This window comes from Physella acuta, unplaced genomic scaffold (genome assembly GCF_028476545.2).
Source record: "Physella acuta isolate Inbredline_101_S28 unplaced genomic scaffold, ASM2847654v3 ptg002230l, whole genome shotgun sequence".
Lineage (NCBI taxonomy): Eukaryota > Metazoa > Mollusca > Gastropoda > Physidae > Physella > Physella acuta.
In genome coordinates this window covers 70,077-89,609 of record NW_026733730.1, presented here as the reverse complement: position 1 = coordinate 89,609, position 19,533 = coordinate 70,077, and the positions used below count along the sequence as shown (strand labels likewise).

Below are 19,533 nucleotides of genomic sequence, written 5' to 3'. Positions count from 1 at the left end.
TAGCACATAGATATGATATAGCATGTTATGGTCTAGGATGTAGCTATGGTCTAGGATGTAAGTATGATCTAAGCCAAAGATATGTTCTAGACTGTAGGTAGTTACCAAGTTCTCTGGTCTGTCCATCCAGCACCTCCTTGTCTAACAAAGCTCGGCTCAGCGCCTCTTTAGTGGCCACCAGCTCCTCCCTCACTGTGGACATCTTCAGCTCCAGCTGTTCAATCACCCGTTGACTTAAGGAACAAAAGAAAAACACTGTCAAGTAGCAGATCATGTAATATCTGTTTTTTCTCCACTAAACTGTAGTTCCCTTATGATTTTTTTGAAATATTAAAAAACAAACATTTTATCTTATATTTTAAATATTTATCTCTCAGCTAGACCCAAGCAGCCAGTGACTCACCATCTCTCATTCTCCTTGAGCTGTCTCTCCCTGTCTTTGGACATGTCCTCCTTCTCGTCCTCCAGGGTGTCCCGCTGCCTCTGGAGGTCTCCGTTGATGGACTTGAGCTTCTCCGCCTCCTTCTGGAGGTTCTCAATCTGTGTGTTCAGCTCCAGACGCACACGCTCCAGCTGGGTCTTCTCTGAGCCCGTTTGATTCAGGGCGTTCTTGATACGGTCTCGGTCACGCGATGAGTCATCTTTCTCCCTGCGACTGGAGGATATATATCAAATATACTTATACGTTTTGTAAGTTCACATATAACACTACAGCCATCCCAGTAACACCCAGGAACATTAGAGCTAATACACTTTACATTTATTTTACCCAACAGACATGTTACACATTGCACGCAAAGTACTTACATAGCCTCAAAACACATACAATATCTCAAGACCAGATAGATAATACTAATACACATATACAATACTTGAAAACCACACATACAATACTTGAGAACCTGAGAACCACACACACAATACTTTAGCACCACACATACAGTACTTGAGGACCAAACATACAACACTTGAGAACAATACATACAGGACTTGAGAACTATACATACAGTAAAGTCAGACAAACATTACGTACACTGTCTCTAGATCTTCCTTCAGGTTCATGATGATAATCTCCATCCTCTTCTTCTCATTAACAACATCCTCTACAGTTTTCTTTAGAGACACTCCATGTTCCCTGGATACTTGCAGCTTGGCTCTCAGGTCAGAAACCTGCATGGAAATAGCACTATACTCACAATTCTTGTTGGGTTTTACAGGAACTGCTCTATATTTACAACTTTTGTTGGGTTTATATTCACAACTTTTGTTGGGTTTTACAGGAATTGCTCTATATTCACAACTTTTGTCTTAATCTTAACAATTTTTTTTTTACAAACTATAAGTAATTAGATTAAATGACAAGCATCAAAAACTAGTAACAAAACAATAAATCATATCAAATTTGTTTCTAGTAAAGTTGTATAGCATTTAACTGTTTACAAAATTGCATGCTGGGCAACAATGGAAGCATGTTGTTAAAACAAACCTGTAGTTGACGTTTGTTGACAAAATAATATGCCAAGCAACAATTTAAAATATTTTAGCAACAAACCTGGAGCTGACGTTTGTTGAGCGCTGCCTGGACTGCTGAGAATGTGGCGTCTGCGAAAGCGGGTGATCTGAGGGAACAATATCACAGCTGAGTATAGGACAGTGCAGGGATAGGGATGGTGGTACAATAAATAATCACTAACAGAAGTGTCTTAAGCTTAGAATTTCAGGATTATCCAAAAATAGAAGTAATTTTTTTTTATAGTTTAATATATAAGAGAACTATTTCAATGCCCGAGAAGTCTTAAAGATATTTTGGTGAGAAAAATGTTTAAATCAGGGTCACTGACCTAGACCTAGCTCTGGGAGAGGGTGAGCGATGCGGTGACCGGATGCGGCCGTAGGGTGACCTTGACCTTGTTGGGGAGACAGATGAAGCTCGAAAAGCTGGTGACATGCAGCGCCGTGAGACACCAGGCTCTTCATCTTCTGCTGACTGGTCGGCGTCGTTGATGACAGCCTCGGCGATGTTTCTTAGGGCAGAGTGGAGGGCCTCAGTTTCTTCACGCACCTGGGGACATGACATGGTGGCATGGCATTGTGACATGACTTAGGGGTATGACATGATGACAATAACATTGTGACGTGACATGATGAAATGACAACATCGTGACATAATATAGTGGCAACAATATGATGACATATGCCAGAGACAATGACATGATGACATGGCAGAGCCAATGAGATGGCAAGATGACATCCCTAAATTGATATGGTGATGCCAAAGAATGGCAACGACAACATGACAAGACAATGTCATATCATGACAGACAATGACCCAGTGATGAAACAGATCCCTGACATGCTACACTGACACCAATCAGATGGTAGAATCCTGACCTGTCTGACCCAGTGATGAAACAGATCCCTGACTTAACAACATGATACTCTGACACTGACACCAATCAGATGGTAGAATCCTGACCTGTCTGGCAGTATCTGTCTCTGGCAGCTCCACTGGCTTGTCCACGTGGCTGACTGACCTCTGGATGATGACCAGCGCCTTCTCCTTCTCCTCTAGTTGGATCTTCAGTCTCTCATTCTTCATTGTCAGGTCGTTCATCCTGGGAATAACAGAATCTCATGGTCAACCAGACCCACAGTGTTAAGACATGATACCAAGAGACATGAGGGGATGTGATGGTCAGCCCCACCCACAGTGCTAGGATGTGGTACCAACAGACATAGGGGACGTGGATGTACAACTTACTTGTCCTGTAAGTCGTGGATCTCTCTAGCCTTGTCCCTCAGGGTGGACTCCATGGCCAGTCTCTCACTTTTCTCTTTGTCCAGGCTGACCTGAGTGGGAGGAAAACATGGGTGGTATTAGACAGGCTCCTGGTCAAAATATCGAAGGGGTTTTGTCCAGGGGTTTATGACCGGACAGCCATCAGACAAGTGTAGTATTTTATATAGGTGTCATCTAACAGGTGTATGTTACATAAGTGTCATTAAACATGGATGTCATTATATAGGTAAATGTCACAAGAATGCCGTAAGAGTTTTATGTTACATGAATGTCAACAGAAAAAGTTGGATGTCATCACACAAAGTTGGATGTCATACGGATGTCATCAGACAATGTTAGATGTCATATAAGTCTTAATTTTTTACATTATATGACATCACTGATAAGTTGAATTTAAAAGGTTTTACAACAATAGTTTAAAAACTAATGACTGACTGACAAATGAGAACAGTAGACTACCTGCAAGTGTGTGTCGTCGCTCCTCATGTGTGCATTCAAATTCAGGCAAGCTGAGTGCATGGTGCGGGAGGCCTTCTGAACTTCACCCTTGACCCCAGCCAGATCTCGCTCTGTGGCAATCTTCATCTCACTGAACTGGCGACGGAAGGCAACAACAGCTCGCCACAGTGACAAGAGCCGGGAGTGCTCGGAGTTGAAGTACTCATTGAATGACTGGAGGACAGACATACACCCAGTAAAACAAAGATACATACTTCCATAAAACAAGTACTAAGTGGTAATGTCCTGATGTAGACAGCCTATTAGTTTTATTGATAAAATTTACCTCAAACACCAGTGGTCAGTCTGACCTCAAGCACCAGTGGTCAGTCTCATCTCTAGTACCAGTGGTCAGTCTTATCTCAAGTACCAGTGGTCAGTCTTATCTCAAGTACCAGAGGCTAGTGATCTACAGTACCAGTGGTCAGTCTTATCTCAAGTACCAGTGGTCAGTCTTATCTCAAGTGCCAGTGGTCAGTCTTATCTCAAGTACCAGTGGTCAGTCTTATCTCAAGTACCAGAGGCTAGTGATCTACAGTACCAGTGGTCAGTCTTATCTCAAGTACCAGTGGTTAGTCTTATCTCAAGTACCAGAGGCTAGTGATCTACAGTACCAGTGGTCAGTCTTATCTCAAGTGCCAGAGGTCAGTCCCACCTCAAGTGCCAGTGGTCAGTCCCACCTCAAGTACCAGTGGTCAGTCTTATCTCAAGTGCCAGAGGTCAGTCCCACCTCAAGTGCCAGTGGTCAGTCCCACCTCAAGTACCAGTGGTCAGTCTTATCTCAAGTACCAGTGGTCAGTCTTATCTCAAGTACCAGTGGTCAGTCTTACATCAAGTACCAGTGATCAGTCTTATCTCAAGTACCAGTGGTCAGTGATCTCAAGTACTATGGTCAGCCTGACCTCAAGTACCAGTGGTAAGTCTTACCGCAAGTACCAGTGGTCAGTCTTATCTCAAGTACCAGTGGTCAGTCTTATCTCAAGTACCAGTGGTCAGCCTTACCTCAAGTACTATGGTCAGTCTGACCTCAAGTACTATGGTCAGTCTGACCTCAAGTACCAGTGGTAAGTCTTACCTCAAGTGCCAGTGGTCAGTCTAACCTCAAATACCAGTGGTCAGCTTTACCTCAAATACCAGTGGTCAGTCTTACCTCAAATACCAGTGGTCAGTCTTATCTCAAGTGCCAGTGGTCAGCCTTACCCCAAGTACCAGTGGTCAGCCTTACCTCAAGCACTAGTGGTCAGTCTTATCTCAAGTGCCAGTGGTCAGTCTGACCTAAAGTACCAGTGGTGAGTCACCTAAAGTCCCAGAGGTCAGTCCCACCTCAAGTACCAGAGGTCAGTCCCACCTCAAGTACCAGTGGTCAGTCCCACCTCAAGTACCAGTGGTCAGTCTCATCTCAAGTACCAGTGGTCAGTCCCACCTCAAGCGCCAGAGGTCAGTCCCACCTCAAGTACCAGTGGTCAGTCCCACCCCAAGCGCCAGTGGTCAGTCCCACCCCAAGTGCCAGTGGTCAGCCTTACCTTCTCCTCACTCCTCCACTCCATCTCCTTGGCCTCCAGCTCCTCCCTAGCCTGCTGCCAGTCCTGGGTCAGCTTGTGGATGTCAATGGTCAGCTGCTGGTTGGTGGATGTGGCCTGGTCAAGCTGCTCCCTCAGCATGGTGTTGACATGCTCCAGCCCATTGCACCTGGACAGAGGTCAAATCTCTTACACACTTGGCAGTTCCCCACACCATCGTGTGTATCTCAGCCCCAATCACTATACACATTTTTTACACACTTCCCCACACCATCATGTGTATCTCAGCCCCAATCACTGTACAAATATTTTTCACATTCTTTCATAACTTTTTAACACTGTAGTAGATCATTCATTACAACTTTTTTAATGATAAATCTGTGCAAAGACAAGAACTCTAGAACTGCATCCAACTCCATACCTCTGTCTCTCCTCCTCCAACTGAACAAGGGCTGAATCCAAATCATTTGCACTTTCAGACTCTGCAAACTTGTACCTGTTCTCTGTTGATGTCTGGGGGGAGGGGGGGGGACATTTTTTAAAATTTTAATTATAAAACCATTGGGAGAAATTAATTCATTTGTTGACATAGTATAGCAAATGTTTATTAAAATAATTATTCACTGGAATCAAGGTTTTAAAAAAACATTTCTTGGAACTAATTAAAGACCTGGAAAAATGTTTTCTTGATGATACTATTACAAAAAAAAACTTTTATTCAACAGGTGAATATCTTATCTAAAATAATATTTCTTTCGTTCACAAGGTGTACTTAATTTTGTTTTTGGTGAATGTATTATATTTCATTCACAAGGTTTACCTAATTTTGTTGACTTTTGGTGAATGTATTAAATTTCACAAAAAAATGCCCCAGATTTTGTCCAGGTGGTGATGTGTTATATTTTAAAAGGTAGTTTCTCCAAATTTTTGTTTAACTGGTGAATGTGTAATATTTGACCAAAGATTTCCCCAATTTTTATTCAACCTGTCAATGTGTTATATTTGACCAAAGATTTCCCCAATTATAATTCAACCTGTCAATGTATTATATTTGACCAAAGATTTCCGTAATTTTTATTCAACCTGTCAATGTGTTATATTTGACCAAAGATTTCCCCAATTTTTATTCAACAGATCAATGTGTTATCTCTAGAGTTTGAAGAGCCACTCTATCATTTCAACAAACATAGCTCTAGCTGAATAAATCTCTTATCTTTATATTGGGCTCAACATGCTATCAATTGTAACCAAATGGCACACATGTTTAAGGGTGCTATATTTTCTAAGATTATTGGGCTCTCAGGTTGAGTAATTAGCCAAACCAGCAGTGAACGTCCTACTTGGACTTGTCAATATCCAATTTGATTTGTTCAAACTGTACTTATCACCTACATAAGGATAAAATCAAGTGTCTTGAAGATTTAACAAAACACTTCAACTACATGCTATTTATTTGTTATTGATCTAGCTGCAGGTCATGCTATATCTATCTCCTATGCAAGAGATCAGAAAATATTACTGGTATCAGAGATAAGCTGAATCAAAATCAATAAAACATAGGCATACTTATAATGACCTTATTTATGCTGAGAAAAAATATAATTTTTAAATCAGAAAAGTTTGGTTAAAACTAAGTAACTTTATTTTTTACCTAATGAAAAGCAATTGTCTTTCACAAGAAAAGTAAAAGTAGCCATTACTAAAAGGGAAACAATAGCTCAGAGTTGCCAAGAAAGTAGCCTATTAAATTAATTGCTGATACCTTAAAACATTGCTTACAACATAAGTGTAGTTTGCCAATTTTGATTCATATTGATAATTTAACTCTTTAAGACCGTAACGACGCTCCCAGCGGTCGGTCCGCCGGCCTGCCATACCGTAACGACGCTCCCAGCGTCCGATAAAATTTTCTCTATTTAATTCGTTGTTTTTCAGAATCCAAGTTTTTAATCGTAAATCTAGGTCATGATAACGCTAGAGCGGCCATTTTTCGTTGTATTTACTTCTTGTAGTTTTCTCGTTAGATCGATTTTGTATTTTATAGAATTTTTTTTGTAAAACAACTCGAAAAACGGCATTTTTTAACACTGCGGAATGCCGTTCAGCGGCCGCGTCTAAACGTTTATGTCGCCGCATTATAAAATTAACGAAAATTAAAGTATTTATACTAAGACTAATCCGATCCATGATTTTTGTAGATAAATGGACGTACTTTCGTTTTCTATGAATAAGAACTCATGAAAAGTTATTCTTATTATTAATTTTCCCGACAGACGCGTAATTTTTGCAAGAAAAAATCAACTCTTTATTTTTTCTTCTTTAAATCTAATTAATTATCTTTCTTCAATAAATAAATAATTCCTTAAAGTTTATATCAGTGTGTAGGGTATTCAATTACGATTAATGTTTATCAATAATGTGTGGGGTTTAAATTAACGGGTAAAAAGATATGGGTCATTTAGCCGCAGGGGTGCTGAAAAAAAATGAGGGAAAAAAAATAATTCCGGTAAAACGTGAAAATAATTACGGGCTTAAAGAGTTAAATTATTTTGGTTAACAAGTGAAAATGACACTACAGATATCTATCCCTTTAAATTTGAACTGATAATTTAAATAATCTTGCTTTCAGTATCTTTTTAAGCAGTATTTATCTGCCCCTTTAAACTTTTGCAGATAATTTAAATGACTGTTTAACAAGTTAAAAATGTTATCTTTTCCTTAAAATTTGTATTATTAATCAGTACAGTTAGCGTACGCTGTTAGATAGTAGTAATCTATTTACTTAAATTTCCACTGGATATTCAAATACTTTTAGTATTTAGTAAAAAAAAAACCAGTAGATTTTATTTTCCCTTTAAATCTGCATTGAATATTCAAATGATTTTGTTTAGTTAGTTAAAAACAACAGTAGCGTTATTTTTCCCTTTAAATCTGCACTGAATATTCAAATTATTTTCTTTAGTTAGTAAAAACTAACAGTGGTGTATTTTTCCCTTTAAATCTGCACTGAATATTCAAATAGTTTTGCACACAGAGTGAAACAGAATAAAGCACTTTTACTGAATGAATGTGTAGAACAAATGTATTGATTGCTTGATAGATTTTGTCTTTTCAATTTGCTTTCCCCCCCTGTACAACTTTGAAAACCTCTAGGAAAAGATTAGTGTCTGTGAATAACTTACCTGGTTGTTCAATTAGAAAATCAATACACTTCTAGACAGATCATAGATAGCTTTGACAACATTTGTTAATCACAGTGATCAATCACTGTCAGGGGGAAATCAAGAAAACATTTGCACACCACATTTTTTCTTGGGTCTACACCGGGCCTAATTTCTGCCAGCGCAAAGTTTCAAGGGTCTTTTCATTCTCAGGACCAAGGAAGGAATCAAAAACTCATTTACAGCTTTTACTTACAATGTCGGAGGTTTTTTGGGTGAATGGTTTTCTCTAGTTCTATATACCATTTAGATTATTATAGCAATTGAAAGTTATTGATTTTCAATAGTTTATTGATTTCAGTAAACATCATTAGTAGGAATTAATGATTGAAGACTGAGTCAAGATATAAGTTCATATTGATGTTAAAGGGAAAGAATACGTGTGTTGTTTTTGGCCAGGAGTAAGAAATCCTGTTTGGAACACCAAAACTCTATTAGGTTTAATGACAGCTTGTGTAATGCTGTGCCTGACTGCACAGAAGTAATTAAACATGTCTTAAAATGTATTACGTTTCACAAAATGTGCTAAATGGCATATTAATTAAAATAAATTAGATAATTTAGATGGCAAAGAAGAGATGATGGATGTAGAAAAGTTAAAGTAAAAGTACAAGAAGTGAAGAATTAAATCAAAGAAATAAATAACATATTTGTACTAAATTATAACATTAATTCCATGGCAACTAGTGGAAAAATGTAATTTATTAAAAATTACATCTACACAATATTATTACTGCGTTGTGTGATTACAAATTGGTATTTTATGTTGTTTGTGACAGGGACATAGTAATTGGTCATGATAATTTTTTCTTGCATTTGACACAAAATCTAATGTTTTAAAAAAGAAGTATTTTTTTATTTGTTAAGCTAAATATGCTCGCTGAATTTCAGGTTTGTATTATATTGCTCTTTTAAATGATTAATATAAATTTAAGAGAAATGTTATGTCTAAATGTTAAATGAAGATTTAATCTGACAATTTTGTCTGCACAATTGTATTATGTAGGTTAAATGTTCTTATTATCTATTTAAGGATGATTATTTTTCCAAAGATTGTCAGCCATAAAAAAAATGAAGTTAAAAAAATGTTTAATTCCCCCACCCCCCCCCCCCCCCCCACTTTATCAATCATTAACTTTCCCCATCATTTACCAATAGTCCAAGCCAGCCATTAACCAATAATGCAAAGTGTCCCATCCTGCCACTAAACAGTAAAACAAGATGTTCACCAAAATAGCTTACCTTGCTGTTGTAGACATGGTTGATTTCAATGTTTTTGGTGTGAAGTGACTGCTCAAGGTCCTGGCATTTCTTTTTATACTGCAGCAACTGTGTTATAAACAAAATGTAGTTGCTTATAAAATATTCATACTAAGCTGACTATGATAAAGTTATATTAAGATTAAACTATTAGTATGGTTCAGTTGTGTTAGTGAGGATAGGGGTTTACTTTGTCTTAAAGAAAAGACTTAGGATGAGAGGAAATGTTTGAGTTAAATCCCCTTGTCATACTTCCTTAAAGTATATTTTTAGGAGTGAAAATGTGTAGATACTATCTAAGTTGGGCTGTTATTTTGTAACTTTAAAAATACATGTGGGACATGAGCTTGCAGTTTAGTCAGTAAAATACCTTGGATTCTTGTGTCTGTATTTACTGACCAATGGTCAGTAACTTACCTTAACTTAAAGTTTCTGCACTAGTTGACCACCTCAGATAGTACTTACTGCACTATCTGACCACTGACAAATATCAGCTTGAAGGTTTTGCATTAACTGCATACTGGTCAGAGACATAACTTAGGTTATAGCTCCAGCACCAATTGATAACTGACATACTAGCTTGTAGTGTCCAAATGCCCAGTGGTCAGTGGCTTACCTTAGCTTGTAGTTTCTGCACCAACTGCCCAGTGGTCAGTAGCTTACCTTAGCTTGTAGTGTCCAACTGCCCAGTGGTCAGTAGCTTACCTTAGCTTGTAGTTTCTGCACCAGCTGAGCCTGGCGCTGCTGCCCCTCCTGGTATGCCTGCAGCTTCCTCTTGTAACCAGACTGCTCTTCTTCCAGCTTGCGCCTGAGGTCAATGTTCTGCTGGACCAGACTCCTGGAGGTCATGTCGCTGCTGGTGTCCAGTCCTGAGTCACTCCGCAGTGAATGCTCCAGCTGGGGACAGAGGAGGACAGTTTCAAATGCTGACCAATACTAGCAGGATTGGCATATAAGCAGCATACTAGCTGGAACTTTGATTCCTTGGCATAGAGGCAGCATACTTAATCGAAAGTGAGGTAGGCCTGCAGTGTAAAAGTGATCATTCCTACAGATATAGTACATAATCTCAGACTATGGAAGAACACAACACAGGAAGAGAGCCAGGCATCAAAAACAGCTCACAGAGTTTTAAAAGAAAAGATAGTGTTTCATTATCTCCATCTTAGGCCTAATGTGAAAGGTACAGCTAAACATTCTAATAAAAAAATAGCACAATATAAGACTAGCTTCATAAAAATACTGTACAGCATGACAGGAATATACATGCAAAAATACTTTATAACTATAAACTATACAGGACTTGCCTTGTACAAATAAAGCTATAAGTATAAAGACCTACTTACGATATAGCAATACTTACAATACTACTGTAGAGCACTATACTACAGGACTAACCTCACACAAGTTAAATTTAAATGTACAATACAGGCCACAATAACTAGCCTTAAAATGTAGGGCCTTACATACAATACAATAAAAAAATATAATCTCCACACAGTCTTTACCAAACCTTAGAAAGTCGAAGCTAGCTTCGAGCTACTGTAAGTCTGTGAAAAATTTCATAAATCCTGTCCCAAGATTATCGATAGTCCCGGGTACGGTGCCAAATATCAAGTGTAAGTCACAGAAGATTAGAACCCAGTGGAGATAACCATACAGTCTCGGTGTATCAAGGCCCGGTACTCAACGCAACTTTAAACAAAATTCCCTACCAACACCTTACGACCTCCTGAAGCAAGTAGGAAAACCGCGGGAAATGTTCAAAGGCTTAAAATAACACCAGGTAGTCAAACGGGGTATAAACGTTAACTTCAATGATCTTCAAACGATTTTTTTTAAACGTATCAAATTATTATTCACACATCTAAATCATACGACCAATAGAATAGGAGATTCCGGGGTAGATACTGCCATTCAATAGGAGTTGTGTGTGTGTGTGGGGGGGGGGGGGGGGGGGGGGGGTGTCTAAGAGACGGATCAATAGCTAATAAATAACGGCGGGAAAATGTCAACATGAAAAGATCAACAACAACTCGATGATCTCCCTTGATAAGTGACAGATCAATCAGTAAACTTGACGTCATTGCTTATACTTCGAATTCATTTTTTTGACAGACCGCTAGGTGTCGCTACTCAATAGCGGATTGTACCTAGCAGTAAAAAACGTCAACTATGACAGAACAAACAGACAACCAGCAGCGGGATTGACAGGGTCAAAAGGTCGGATGAATAAATTAATACAACGGTTTCCACGTGCAGGTCTAGACTAAACTTTGTACAATTTTTTTAACACAACACATTTTAAACATTCAACACTCAACTTTTACAACAAATTCTCAGCATACAAATTTTAAATCTCTGCGATGGACAAAGTTCACGTATGCAAATGTTCTTTTCATTCACTAATTGTTTAATTGTTTTAATGGTGCGAGATGGCGGCTGTTTTATTTATTTTAAATCCTCTTTGCGCATATATATTATAATATATATGTATATATATATATATATATATATATATATATATATATATATATATATATATATATATATATATACACACACATTAGTGAAGGTGTCTGACAGCCCAAGCATAACGAAAGTATCGTATGGTCATGAAATATTCAGACACGACAAGGGAGGCAAACAATACTAAGCAACAGGTATGGACGTGACGGAGAAAAACAACAGTAACTATTCATGGCTTTGATAAGACCCGCTATGTTCGACTGGTTCCTGTGTCAGCTCATGCTGATGGTGGACTACCATTGTGTTTCTAAGCTAACATCGACTTTTAAACCTTCAACCAAACGAAACAGGACTGCAAGCCAGAGGGTGTAGGTTTGATTCTCTCCCTCATAAAATGGTCACGGACTCGAGTTAGAATTGAGTTCACTCTGTTCTAATGAGTACCCAACGTAAATTCTGTAAAAGCTAAGCCAACTCTATCACATAAAGAAAGAGGGGGGGGGGGGGCGACGATTATATCGTCATATTGACCTTTATGTCTAAAAACTTGACTTTAGTTTTGACTTTCACTAGGTGACTTGGTGATTTGCAGTGACATTTACCTGAAGTCACAGATCATGAATTGTCAGCTGTTAAAAAACTTGATATTGAACACTGTGGTGTGACCTTCGGTGTGATACTGTAAACCTCCCACTAACGTTTTTAAACACCATTAAAAGTATGTTTGTTGTATACATCCTTCTATTCTTTAACCACAGTTCCCACAGCCGGGGTCTGGGTCTCAAGGGTAATCCGAAATGGCATTGGTCAATTGTAACACGGGTGTCACGTGACATCACTTGTTTGACAACTAACTTCTGCTGGGAGAGTTAATGTTTCAATGTGTCGAGTAGAAACTACAAAGGTATCAACTCACTTGTCTACCCACCACCTACAGGTAAGTTAAGATAAAATAGCGGTAAGTATAATCACATTATGTTTAAAGTAGTTAAATATAAATTGTTATATTTACTGTTTCGCAAGGTAAGCAGAACGCCCAACTACTTTATCAACATCTCAAATCAATAAAGCATGGTGTGTTCTGCTGTCAATTTAATTAAAACAAAACGTACGCATGGCGGCCTAAGCCTGGGATATTCCACCCCATGCTTGTACGGATACAAGCGGCGCCCGGGGGTGCGTACCCCTCCCTCCTCCGTTGGGTGTACCATAGAACAACGAAGATACAAGTTCCACAGAACAACGAATATACAAGTTCCACAGAACAACGAAGATACAAGTTACATAGAACAACGAATATACAAGTTCCATAGAACAACGAATATACAAGTTCCACAGAACAACGAATATACAAGTTCCACAGAACAACGAAGATACAAGTTACATAGAACAACGAATATACAAGTTCCATAGAACAACGAATATACAAGTTCCACAGAACAACGAATATACAAGTTCCACAGAACAACGAAGATACAAGTTACATAGAACAACGAATATACAAGTTCCATAGAACAACGAATATACAAGTTCCACAGAACAACGAATATACAAGTTCCACAGAACAACGAAGATACAAGTTCCACAGAACAACAAAGATACAAGTTACATAGAACAACGAATATACAAGTTCCATAGAACAACAAAGATACAAGTTCCACAGAACAACAAAGATACAAGTTCCACAGAACAAAGTAGATACAAGTTCCACAGAACAACAAAGATACAAGTTCCATAGAACAACAAAGATACAAGTTCCATAGAACAACAAAGATACAAGTTCCACAGAACAACGTAGATACAAGTTCCACAGAACAACGAAGATACAAGTTCCAGAGAACAACGTAGATACAGGTTCCACAGAAGAATGTAGACACAAGTTCCACAGAACAACGTATATACAAGTTCCATAGAACAACGTTTACAAGTTCCACAGAACAACGAAGATACAAGCTTGACCAAAAGATACCATCTGACAGAAGAAGAAAGATACAAGCTGGACCAAAAGATACCATCTGACAGAAGAAGAAAGATACTTGCTTCTTGCACTCGCTGACTGACGAATCCTTTCCGGGTCAACCCGTTCTCTTTGCTGTCAGACTCGTCCTCTCCATACGAACTCCCTGACACACCATCATTGTCGTTCACCTTATCCACAGAACTACCGCTATCCATAGTATCACTAGCACGTAATCCACTCACTGAACACCTTACACTACCAACTAACAATTCGTCCTCTTCGAGACTGATGCTCTGGCGAAATTCCCGGCGACTTTTCAAAAGAATCGACAGCCATTTTAAAATCTATTATTGAGCAGTGTATTGATCCCTCTTCAATAACTAACAAGCGATTGCGGACAATGGTGATAGTTAGAACATTAGACATAAAAAATAGCGCTTCAGTGGACACGAGTTTCAAATTATTCTCACGGAACAATGGACACGATGGATGGAGAGAGCGATGTGTATCAACCTAGCCGAGTTACTCATGGGTATATATGTTATATTACTTGTATTAATACACGACTGTAACAAAGCTATACACACGAGACTCTATGCATCAGCGTTAAGTTTGCTACGACATATAACACACCGTGTATTGAGAAAGGACGGCGCGTGTCATGACATGTCTAGACTGTACAGGATGTCAAGCAGAGACACATGTCATGACATTAATGACTAGGCTATACAGGATATCAAACAATGGCACGTGTCATGACATTAATGACTAGGCTATACAGGATATCAAACAAAGGCACGTGTTATGACATTAATGACTAGGCTATACATGATGTCAAACAAAGGCACGTGTTATGACATTAATGACTAGGCTATACAGGATGTCAAACAAAGACACTAGTTATGACATTAATGACTAGGTAACAGAAGCTAAATGATGGCACTATACAGGATGTCACCTGTCTGTGTGGCCCACCTTTTAACACCTTCCAGTCACCCCCCCCCCCCCCCCACCAACGACATCTCACCCTCAGCAAGTCTAACACTAATCTACAACTAGGGATGAACTTCACCTGAGTTATAGTCACACAATAGACTAACAGAGTGCCGATAACTGCAGAAGACGATTGACTATGGTATTATAAATATTTGTTAATTTCATTTAAGGGGGAATGGCTCCATACAAGATGTAATAACAAATCATAGCCCTACTAATCTATATTAACATTCGCAATGGAATCCTCATTAACTCAATATAAAATGTTATTTAATACTAACACTCTACCTTAATCTTAAGGCTAGCAGTGGACGACCCATTAGATCAGGGGTCTCCAAACTACGGCCCGCGGGCCGGATGCGGCCCGCGAAGTCCTCTCATCCGGCCCGCGGAGATCTTTTTGTCTAAGGAAAAATCGTTTGTTGGTGATGGTTGAGGACCTTTGCCCAGAGAAATCAAAGACATGCCTGGAAGAAACTGGCCCCCAAACTGAAATTCGATAGTTAATGTGGCCCTCGGTCTAAAAAGTTTGGAGACCCCTGCATTAGATGAATACAAACCATTAACATAAACCCTTATCTTAAAACGACCCTTCTGTACTCAATCAGGGCAGATTTTCAGATCAAACGCTGGTCTACATGAAACAATAAAAACTTTAAGTCAAGCAACACACGAGGTCGGTGTGACATGGCGAAGTCATACAGTGCTAACAAACCTCAGTAATGGCCAACAAATGTAGCTTAGCTGGATGCACTCCCCTTGTATGGGCATGCAACCCCTTGCATGGGCATGGACTCCTTACAGTAACGCGGAGATCGAATTCAGAATAAAACCCACACTCAAACAAGTGGTACTGTGGAATGTGGATATCTCACCAACAAACGGGGAGAGAAGTCAGAACGAATCTTGTCCATATAACATATACAAACCAAGGGAAATAACCTGCACACGGTGTCTAGCCTGTCAGGACAAAATCCTATCCACGTTTAGCTGAATAAAATCGTGTCTACAACACAATGACCAATAAGGCGAAGAAGCCTGAACGTGATATCCAACCCAATAAAATGGTTATCCCCAGACAAAAGGGCACCAAACAAAAAGCCCAAACAATAAGAAGGCGATCACAATGTCTATTCCACGCGATCGATCGTGGCGTTGTGTTAACGAGGGTCATCGCTGGCCGTCTCACATGAAAATATCGGGAGGGTACGGGGCTCATGTTGGTGCAGATAACAAATGGGGGGGGGCATACTGTAGACATTCTACGTGTTCATCAAACTGTTATACGGTAAACATTGTACTTGTTATGTACTACAATATAGAAGGCTATAAATTTTATATGCGAAAGATAGATATATTAATATGGGCGAATACAAAATTCTAAGGTAGGGCCTACCTCAGTATGAGGATAATGTAAACATTCAACTGGCTGAAATAACGAAACATAAAGGTTGTTACAGTAATTATTGAAAGTGTTATAGATAAGAAAAAAGAGGATAACACAAGAAACGTCAACTTGAAGAAGCTAAAAGTCCAGATAACATCAAAGGTACATAGGGTAATTTAAAGACAGTGTTGTTTTTGTTTTGTTTTTTAAGAGAAATCGTTTTTTTTTCTACTGTGCGAAATTTGAAACCAGAGACGGCATATGCATGACAAAACCCGAAACGTTGAACAGTCAAGGTTTACGGTAATTAACCTTAATGACGCATAATTACACCGCGATCAGGTCGGGACCACCGCGGGAGGTCATGGGTCAATATTCCAGTGGCCAATGTACGGACATGCAGTGTGCAAGCATAGAGGAGAATGGCATAAATCACGTGATGACGGGCCAAGACTGGACCGACTCTGGCCGTGTGTGTTCGGTTGGCTGTAATTTGTCGGCTATAAAACAGAACAAACAGGCCTCTATACGGGGCCTCTATACGGTGACTTAATGGGCTCGTGTCAGCTGTAATTTTATCTGCTTCGGTGATTAACGAATGGAGGGTTACATTGTCTTGAAGACATTGGGGTTCGTTATTGTACACGTATCACACCGTCTGAATGGTGTCTTGAAGACATAGGGGTTGGTTATTGTACACGTATCACACCGTCTGATTGGTGTCTTGAGGACATATTGGTTCGTTATTGTACACGTATCACACCGTCTGAATGGTGTCTTGAAGACATAGGAGTTGGTTATTGTACACGTATCACACCGTCTGACTGGTGTCTTCAAGACAGATGTGTTTTGATAGTTTTTTTAACATTGATACCGAAGTATCAGTGCATGGGTGGCTAGTAACAAATGTGTAAGGCCAATGCTCGAGTTGTATGTTAACCTAGCTCAGTCTTTTTACATAAAACTCCACGTCGATGGTACATAACTCAACACATACTGTATGATAATGGTTGCAGAATGAACCACCCATATAACATAAAAATCAAAGCATTAAAACGCTATACACTTACGGTCGTAAATCGATCACAAAGATTATACCTTAATAAATAACGTTTGTAACTTTTTTTAAATAAAAAGACTGAAGATTCGACGAAGGGCCCTTACGCATGCTGGACTTAATTTACGAGTTATATTTTTTATTTTAATGAATAGTCTCCCTTCTCAGATCCTGAATGTACAACCTCCAGGATTTAAGCCGCTATATTACTTTAGAACCCATGTACAACTTCCTACCTACTGTGAAGATTACGCTACAAGACTACAACCACAGGACTAGTGTGTGTTGTTCTCGTCTGTCGTCTCATTATACCACCCCTAGACAGATCAATCAATAGTTATTAGAGATCGATAACATTGGATCGCTACAATGCCCTCTGGGACAAAAAGTTGCTCTATGTTTGTGGACAGGCAGGCAATGGACGGGATGTCCGGCTTGTTTCCTGCCCGTCCGTCAGCTCCAACACGAAGGCATCTCGGTGTAGAGAGGTGCTAGTGGTGTTTCGACCTACGGCCATCACTGGTTAAACAAGGTGTAGAGAGATGCTAGTGATGTTTCGATCTACGGCCATCACTGGTTAAACTAGGGACGATACGAAGACATCTTGGTGTAGAGAGATGCTAGTGATGTTTCGACCTACAGCCATCACTGGTTAAACAAGGTGTAGAGAGATGCTAGTGATGTTTCGACCTACGGCCATCACTGGTTAAACAAGGTGTAGAGAGATGCTAGTTATGTTTCGACCTACGGCCATCACTGCTCATTTTCTTTTAATCAAACACAGTTTCCGAAATTTCATTGGGGGGGGGGGGATTAAATTAGATAAACATGGACTGCCACTACTATTGCGCAGCAAGATTTACTAACGAAGAACTACGGCATCCGGGTAGGCAGCAATTCAACCAATCAACTGCTGAAGATTAAATCTACCCAAAATGGCAAGACTGACAACAGCATAGGAAAACGGGGCTTCGCCAGGGAACCCCCACCCCCAGGACTTAAGAAAGAAGAGGAGGGACAAGACAAACCCGGAGACGTGGCTTGGAAGATGGCAGAAGATGAATTACCACTGAGTATTGAGATGGCGTGGCCTAGCGGTAGAGCGCTAGACTGCTTACATGAAAGTCTCGAGTTCGAATCCGGGTCCAAGACAGTAGAACATGACCTGAGTCCACCCATCTCTGATGGGTAACTAACGTTAGGGAAAGTACAAGCGGATGGGCATAGTGCTGACCACAATATCTCTTCATATACCGAAGTCACAGAAAGTCACAGAAACGGGTGAACTCTACTTTTTTTAGCTGATTACCACTGGGGACAGTAGGAGAAGCTAACCTAGTATAGGGTTGCCCGTAGAGCACTTGTACAGAGGCCATAGTACCAGTCCGCCTACAAGCTAAGCTAACCTATCGCTCTGTGTGTAACTCCGGAGAAACAATAGACCGCAATACACACGTATGTAACAATACAATAGACCGCACCATAACACGCGTATGTAACAATACAATAGACACCAATACAACCGTATGTAACAATGTCAGTGGCCTATACACATTGACACACATGTAGGCGAGAATGGCAACGACTTCTATCTATTACACCCAGTCGATCAATTGCCACGCTTGAGTGGAGCTTATTCAAACAAAGGAAATTAATGGTTCATTAAGGAAATGTGCTAACGTTGCAAGTAGCTGTAGGACGTTTACCTTCTATATTTAATAAAGTAATTGTTACGTTCTATAGTAAATATATGTCATGCGAGTCTATATACATATATATATGCTTATATATATATACACATTATATATATATATATATATATATATATATATATATATATATATATATATATATATATATATATATATATATATATATATATATATATATATATATATATATATATATATATATATATATATATATATATATATATATATATATATATATATATATATGGTAGCCAGTTGAGCAGAGCTTGACCGGCCATTAAGACACAAAGGTCAGCCTGACCTACACAACCACCAAGGGCTACCGATAATCTATTGTTACTTAGACCGATACCTTGGTAGATCGAACCTGCCAATCGATCAGAGTACGGCACGCACCCGACATTGTGATTTATCTAATAGACATGTACGTCTGACAGGGTCGTCTAGCCTTGGTTGGCAGGCTCATGACGTGGCAGGGTCATGACGTGGCAGGTCCACGTGGGTCATTAGCTGGACAGAACATGGGGCAGTTGCTGGGTTGTTTTTTACACAACCCTCTTTTAGTCTCGCTTAGGCGCACCTTTCTGCATCCAACCGATCACGCGGCTATGTGTCCGGTCACGCGGAGCTATGTGTCCGGTCACGTGGAGCTA

General features: G+C 39.5%; 1 protein-coding gene across 6 annotated transcripts in view; it reads right to left on the bottom strand.

The window, feature by feature from the left end:
• The window catches only part of LOC131932607 (rootletin), a 73,376-nt gene that overhangs the window by 28,181 nt on the left and 25,662 nt on the right, over positions 1-19,533 (bottom strand). For 4 of the 6 annotated variants that reach the window (XM_059289543.1, XM_059289541.1, XM_059289542.1 and 1 more), the window contains 12 exons: positions 10,005-10,196; positions 9,282-9,368; positions 5,240-5,331; positions 4,822-4,987; positions 3,260-3,472; positions 2,762-2,850; positions 2,477-2,615; positions 1,842-2,062; positions 1,553-1,619; positions 1,034-1,170; positions 404-655; positions 106-233 (listed from right to left, as the gene is read on the bottom strand). In XM_059289543.1, coding sequence (XP_059145526.1) covers positions 106-233; positions 404-655; positions 1,034-1,170; positions 1,553-1,619; positions 1,842-2,062; positions 2,477-2,615; positions 2,762-2,850; positions 3,260-3,472; positions 4,822-4,987; positions 5,240-5,331; positions 9,282-9,368; positions 10,005-10,196 — 1,783 coding nt within the window. Of the gene's footprint in view, positions 1-105; positions 234-403; positions 656-1,033; positions 1,171-1,552; positions 1,620-1,841; positions 2,063-2,476; positions 2,616-2,761; positions 2,851-3,259; positions 3,473-4,821; positions 4,988-5,239; positions 5,332-9,281; positions 9,369-10,004; positions 10,197-10,807; positions 11,043-19,533 lie in introns of those variants that run through there. The other 2 variants (XM_059289546.1, XM_059289544.1) reach the window with 2 other exon arrangements.